At 49.2% G+C, this 7,453-nt stretch overlaps 1 protein-coding gene across 1 annotated transcript; it reads right to left on the bottom strand.

Annotated features, from left to right (window-relative positions):
• Window positions 1–531: 531 nt before the first annotated feature.
• Window positions 532–1,824, bottom strand: LOC101994275 (major allergen I polypeptide chain 1-like). Its single transcript, XM_005372133.2, has 3 exons — window positions 1,764–1,824; window positions 1,394–1,581; window positions 532–639 (listed from the first exon to the last, which is right to left on the bottom strand). Exons 1-3 carry the CDS (start codon window positions 1,822–1,824, stop codon window positions 610–612), a joined length of 279 nt encoding a protein of 92 aa, XP_005372190.1. The 3' UTR covers window positions 532–609.
• Window positions 1,825–7,453: the final 5,629 nt, after the last annotated feature.

Below are 7,453 nucleotides of genomic sequence, written 5' to 3'. Positions count from 1 at the left end.
CTTCCCCAAACAAATATAATAACAAAGTAAGTCATGGTCCCAGAAGCCTGAGACAGCGCCCACATTTCAGCTGTGGTCGGGTTTGATAGATGGGACCCAGAGGCCTAGAGGGGCATCTTAACTCATGAACACTATACATACATAATTGGCCATTGACTCAAGCAGTGGGAAGAAGGAAGAGATTTTGCTGTCTGGAGCCTGTGTGATCCTCAGCAGACACTCGGCCTCTCTGACCCTTCACGGTTCCATGTTCCTGGGGACTTCATTTGGGGATGTCATGTATGTGCCCTATGGACCATGGCCCCTGAAAGTGACAGACACTCTGGTGACTGTGGTCTCCTCCATCCCCTAATGCATTCTGCAGGGACATTTTGGCAGCGCTGCAATTCAGCAGGAACAATTGAAAGTCTCACTGGTTGTCCCAGCCGTGTCCCCACCCACTCAATGCCCATCCCCAAATCCAAACAGTCCAGGCTCCCCTGTGAATTGCAAGGTTTTTATTGTTGGAACCCTGTTTTTAGACACCTGGAGGGTAGGGGTAGGGCTTGGCGCATCTATGCAGGTGAGCAGACAAGTGGCTTCCTGAGTTTTCTGGCAAAGATGGAATCATCAACAGAGAGGGTAAGCTTCTATTTTTGCCTGTAAAGAAAAAGGCGGCAAAGCGTCAGAGGTGAGGGCGATCTCAGCATTCACACACGGGACACCACTTGGGAGGGACCTGCACTCTGTGTGCAGCAGCTCCTGGGTCTGACTTGGCCCAGGGAGTCTCCACTCCATTCTGTCTCCAGCAAACCACACCAGGGCGAGCCTTGTAAACAGCCTCCAATCCAGCCTGATGGAAGAGCCAGCTGCCCTCGGGACAGCATGGGCACATGTGGGGCAGAATGGAGAAGCAGCTGGGGAGGGCCTGGCAGGTCTCCAACTGATTTCTGTCACATGATGACCTCAGAGGCATGCAGCTGGGGTGGTGACAATGACTAGTTCTAGGGATAAGATTCTGCAGTTGAGCATCCAGGGCTGGATTCCCCACAGTGACCTCAGAGATCCAGAGAACAAGAAAAAAGATGAGTGTTTGGGGGTGTGTGGTAGACTTGAACAGTAAGGATAAAAAATCCAGACTGGAGAAGGGGTGTCAGGCACTGATGTTGCTGGACTTGGGAGGTTGAGCCAGAAAGCCTGATGGAGGCTAGGTGGTACCATGGGGGCAGGGGTCCTGGGGGTCTGGTCTGGCTTGACTGAGCTGAACAGCCAGTGTCCTTCCTGCCCCTTCCTCCTGACATCTTTCTGGATTCCCAGAGGAGCTGCAGTGCTGGGGAGGAACACAGGCTCCATCCCTAAGCTGTGGTGAGCAGGTGAGCACACAGGCTCTGATCCAGACACACAGAGAACTCACCACCAAACTCCTTGCATTCTCCTTGTCTTCCTCTGTCAACTTGTCATCGACACATGTCTTCAGAAATTCAGCAGTTTCCAATACGGCAGATTCATTATTGTACTGGCTCACGTAACTCACATATTCAGACACAGATCCGCCAAGAAAAAGATCAAGGTCCTTATTTATAGCTGGGCAAATGCCACAATCTGGAACACAAAGAAGAGGCGAAATCCTTGTATCAGAACACAGATGTCCTCCTGGGGAGTGAGGCTCTGAGAGCCCTGGAGACCCTGCATCCCTGACACCAAAGCCTAGTAACCACTTTACCCTGAGGTCACCCACATCCTTGTACCCACTTCTCTGCAGTCACCCACATCCTAGTACCTACTTCCCCCAGAGGTCAGGAGCAGGGCAGCCCCAAGCAACACGAGAGCACCCGTGAGCTTCATGGTAATGGTGGCAGGTGCTCCTACCCAGCTTGGGGCCTCTTTTATAACTGCCCTGTTCTGCTCAGGGAATGGGGAGGGGCTGGGTCTGAGCTCTCCAGGCTCCTCCCAGAATCCTGCTTGAACCTCCCTGGGGCTGTGTCAGGGGGAGATGTATGTTTTGGCAAGAGAGTAAGATCCTGGTCAACAAAGGGCCCAGGTTCAGCCTGGTCCCCTCCTTAGTGTTCTGCTTAAGGTCACATGTCATGTGAAGACCCAGGAAGTGATGAGCAGGGAGAAGACAAGGTCGCTCCCATAGGCCTTCAGAGTGAGGTCTCTGTCATCCTGTTACATCAGGGAACTCAACGTTTATTAAAAGCCTCCCTAGTAGTCAGTGTCTAGGGTAGACCAGACTGCTGACCATTTGGGGACCCTGCCCTGACTGTTTCTGTCCCTGCCCCTATCTTTCACTTGCTTCACGGCTCCATTGAAGCCGACTCTCACCCTGACGTCTTCCTGCTGTCAAACTCATCCTTCAACTCCATCTTTCTGTTGTTGTTATTTTGTTTGTTTTGTTTTATGTTAGGGTCTCTCTACATAGCTCTGGCTGTCCTGGAACTCACTCTGTTGACCAGGCTGGTCTTAAACTCACAGAGATTCACCTGCTTCTGCCTCCTGAGTACTGGTATCAAAAGCATGCAGTATCCAGCTAAACTTGACCTATTATACACTTTGCTAATGTTTCTGATTTTTTGGAGACAGGTTCTTGCCCAGGTTAGTCTTGAGTTCATAACCCTGAGAATGGAGGGTGTGTCTGTGTGTGTGTGTGTGTGGTATGTCTATGTATGGCGAATTCTGCTTTCCCTGGGCCTGGTCGGAAGCATTGTTAATATTTAATAACAACTACCTGGTGTGGTGTCCAATACTTTCAATGCTAACACTTAGGAGCCAGAGGCAGGTGGAACAGTCTGAGTTCCACAGGGAGTTCCAGGCCAGCCAGAAATACACTTGAAGTTCATACTGGAAATGGCTCATGTTCATTTTCTCATAACTAAGCAAAGATACCTCATTTGGAGCAATCTGATCCCCTAATTTGTCACAGCCTGACCGTCTTCCTGCTCCAGTTTCTTTGACTTTCCACCAAGAACCCAGCATGACGGCCTTGATGGCAGCACCAGCGACTTTGAATACTCCATAGATTCCTTGAGAAAACTAGGGGCAATCTCAGCCGGTTACCCCAGATTCTGAAGACACAGCTTCAATCTGGCTGGTTCAGAGTGTCTAGCAGATTTTCACTATCACAGAATTCTAGATGATGCATCAACCACTTCTACCTGGGTCAGACAGGAAACGCCCTGTCTCTCAATGGCCCAGTAGAAGGGGCTGCTAAGAGGCAGGCTGTGGTAGGCTCCAGTGCCCCTCTGGCCTATGGAGGGGGGCAGCTCAGACCCATGCACTGTCCTGGGAGACATGCTCACACTCTCTCCCCGGGACTGACATTCTAAGCCTCATGAAAGACTTCTGTCTTTTTCCTGCACCACTTTCAGCATTGTGGGCTGAATGGACAGCAATGGAGAAGGAGGCAGTGGAGCAAAGGCTGAGGCAGGGGAATGACAGTTGAGGAGTCAGCAGGCAAGCAGCTTGATGTGTAGTAGGTGAAGCATTTGACAGGGACAGGGCAGGAAAAGGAAAGGTCACAGCAAGAGAGGGCAGGGAGCAGAGTCTGAGGAAGGATCAAAGGGGACAGATCCAGAGGACAGAAACTTCAGGACCTGTTTGACAAAGAGGTCCAGGGAGCTGTGGTGTCTTTAGACACAAGAGCCTCACCAGGGCCAAGAGCTACAGCACTGCTGAGTTCCAAGGAGGTCTGACTTCCTACCCATGAGGCTTTGGGTCCCTTGCTGGTGTGAGGCCTGTTCACTAGAGGGTTCCTCCTGCTGCTGCTCCCACCTGCCAGCTGCTTCTGCTCCTGCTGGGACACATGGAGGGCAATGAAAGCTGCACAATGCAGCAGCTGGAGAGTGCGCCTTCCTGCACCCATTTCTACCTTTGTGAGCAGAGGGATCCTGACAGTTAACTGGGGACACACCTGCCTCAGCCTCCCGCAAGCAGGGATTCCATGTGGGAAGCCCCAGTCTTCCCCTCATGTCTCTGGACTCTGCCAGTCCCCTGACCCACTCTGTGCCTGGAAACCAGAACTCCATTACCCTGGCCTGTTTGTCATCCGGAACATCTATGTACCAGGTACATCACCATGTCCCCATAAGCATGACCCCAGGGAGAACCCGGACGTCCATATGCTCTGCCCTCATGTCTGATGTGCTCGCCCTTCACCTGGCTGGGAGATTCGATGCTTCATTCCCCACACTGCATCCAAAGCCACCAAATCAGAGGTACAGCCTGCTATGGCGTCCACATGGCTAGGCCACACCACACACCACCTTGCGCCCTGGTCCCCAGTGTGGCAGGTGAGAGCCAGTGCATGGTGTGTGGCTGTAAAGCCTGTGCAGCCTCTGCTCTCCTACTGTCTTCTGCCAGCCCCACCTCCCCCACCCCTCACGCTGCCCTTCTGCTCTGCACCAGGAGCTCAGACAGGGCAAGGCACTGGGTGGATGTGGCTACTCTGTCTTGGACTTTCAAGACTCCAGACCATGAACCAAGTTGACTTCTTTCCCATGTACCTATCCTGGGTGTTTTGTCATAGCAATGGAACACGGATTATACTCCTCAGTGCACCTGGAACCCTCTTATCTAAAAGCACACCAAGCCTCCACCAGAGCACTGGGCTCTAAACCCTGTCATCACTTCCCTAGGTCCCCTTGCATTGTCTGATTTTGGTGTCCCTTAGATGTCTAAGGGCTCAGAAGAGCAAGGCATGTGCCACTCTATCCCAGGGGCAGCACATAGGAGGTCTCCACAGATGCTGGGTAGATGGGTCGAAGGGCTAGTTCACTTCTCTCAAGTCCATAAACAAGACCTTTCTTAAGACATGAAACCAACAGCCAGGCAGGGGTGACACACACCTTCAATCCTAGAACTTGGGAGGGAGCCGGGCCGATCTCTGTTGAGTTCAAAGCTAGCATGTTCTACAGAATGAGTTCCAGGACAGAGAAGACTGTTTCACTGAGAAACCTTGCCTTGAAAAACCAAACCAAACCAAAACCAAAAAGCCATGACACAAACAGTATCTTCCCACAGAGCATAGGCTGGCTTCAAACTCCCAGCCTTCTGGCTCCACTTCCCTGTTTAAATTTTACAAGTGCTTATAGAATTTGTCTGGATTTAATTTTTGAAAGTAAAGAGTCTAAGTCTCTTAAGTCAGAACTAAGTAGTTTGTTGTCAAAGGCTCATGGCTGTCACTTTTTCTCCATCAGTGATGACAGATGAAGTTTGCCAAAGACTCAGAGAACCAAGAACCTTCTGACTTACTGGTTAGCCAAGCCAAACAGGATTTGCATCCGGTAACTGTTTTGGAAAAGATGTGCCAAGCGCCAAGTTCCATTTATGAGCTGTTTACTCTGTCCTGTTTTCCTTGTGCATATGACCTTACAGTTCCCGAGGTCTGCTGAGGCCCGCACAATATCCCTCCCAGCTGAGGCCTTCTCTCTCTTTTGGAAGTATTAGGAATGGAGACGAGGGCGGACTGTGGCTAGGATGTGTCTGCTGCTGGCTGACACCTGTATCCCTCTGCTACCTGTCAGAGCTGGCATCAGGCTTTTTGTAGATGTCACAGAGGTTAAGACCCTTGACCTCACATGTCAGAGGACATAAGACATGTACACATTTCTCCAGTGATTGGAACTGCTCACTCAAACCATTAATATTCTCTCATAAGATGTCTCTACTGTTTTCCCAGCTCCTCACAGTTACCTATTTGTGTGCATGTGTGTGTGTGTGTGTGTGTGTGTGTGTATGTGTGTGTCTGTGAACTCACACAAATCTTCATTTGTGTGTGTGGATACATGGTATGCAGGCTATTTTTAAGTCACCTTGACACAAGCTAAAGTCATTGGGAAGGAAGGAACCTCAGTTAAGAACTTGCCTCCTCATGGTAGTGCTGGCACATGCCTTTAGTCCCAGTATTTGGGAACTAAAGACAAGGATTTCTTTGATTTTGAGGCAGTCTGATCTACATATAGTTCCATGATGGTCAGGACTGCACAGATACCCTGTTTTGAAACACCAAAAAAGAAAAGAAAAAAAAAAAAAGAAAAAAAAAAAGCAAAAAAAAAAAGGAAAAATGCCTCCATAAGTTTTGACTGTAGGGATGCCTGTGAGGCATTTTCTCTCCCCCACACCTCAGACAGATTTTCTCTGTGTAGCCCAGGCTGTCTTGGAAATCACTCTGTAGCCAGGCTATCCTCAAACTCAGAGATTTGCCTGCCTGTGCCTCCCTAGGGCTGGGGTTAAAGGCATGCACCACCAACACCTGGCCAGGCATTTTCTTGATTATTGATTAATGGAGGATGGACAGGCCATTGTTAATGGGGCCATCACTGAGCAGGTGGCCCTGGGTTCTATAAGATAGCAGACTGAGCAAGCCATGGGAAACAAATCAGTAAGCAGCACCCATCCTGGGCCTCTGCATCAGCTCCTGCCTCCAGGCTCCTGCCCTGCTCCTGTCCTGACTTTGAGGTTGAATGGTTCTGCAAGGATAAGTCAAATAAACTCTATCCCCCATAATTAGCTTTTGGTCATGGTGTTTAATCACAGCAATGCCAATCTATTTATTTATTTATTTATTTATTTATTATTATTTATTCCTGATAGAGTTTCTCTATGTAACTTCTATCATGGAACTCTCTTTGTAGACCATGATGTTCTTGAACTCACAGAGAACCACCTGCCTCGGCATCCTGAGTGCTGGATCAAAGGCATACACCACCAGGACCAGCTGAGAAAAAGCCATCTAATCTAAAGCACATGGCATACATATGTGTATGCAAATGGCAGTCAGAGATAGACAGTCAGGTGCCTTCAGTAGCTTTCCAACTTATCAATGTCTATGTGTGTGTGTGTGTGTGTTTAGTTTTGATTATGTGCCTGGAGATTTTTTTCTGCATGAATATCATATGATCTGTGTCCGGTGCCTGTTGAGGTCGGAGGAGGGTGTTGGATCCTCTGGACTGGAGTGACAGATGGTTGGGAGCTGTCATGTGGGTACTCGGTCCTCTTAACAGCTGACCACCTTATAGTTTTTGAGACAGGGTCTCTTACTGAACTTGGAGTTTGCTAATTTGAAAAGATTGCCTGGCCATTGTCCTCCAGGGGTGGACTCCCTAGGGCTGGGACACAAGGTGTGCTATTGTGCTTGGCTTTCCTATTGGGTTCTGGGGATTGAAATTCAAGTATTCATGTTTACACAGCAAGTACTTTTCTGACTGAGCCGTGCCCAGGCCATCTTGCTTCTGTCTTTGGAAACACATGCTCACACTGAAAGACTGAAGGAAGTAATTCCCCTGCCCAGAGGATAGGAACATCTAGAAATAGTCATGATTTCTTCTGGAATAACACTGTCTTTCATTCCTATTTATCTGCTCATCCAACCATTCAGGCCAGCATGGACTCATGTTATTTCACAATTCTAGTATAATCCAGTAGGGTGTTATTTAGTTTGTGGTTCAAATTATTGGATATTGACCATTAGGAGCTC

This window comes from Microtus ochrogaster, unplaced genomic scaffold (assembly GCF_000317375.1).
Source record: "Microtus ochrogaster isolate Prairie Vole_2 unplaced genomic scaffold, MicOch1.0 UNK206, whole genome shotgun sequence".
NCBI lineage: Eukaryota > Metazoa > Chordata > Mammalia > Rodentia > Cricetidae > Microtus > Microtus ochrogaster.
This window is presented reverse-complemented; position numbering and strand designations above follow the sequence as displayed.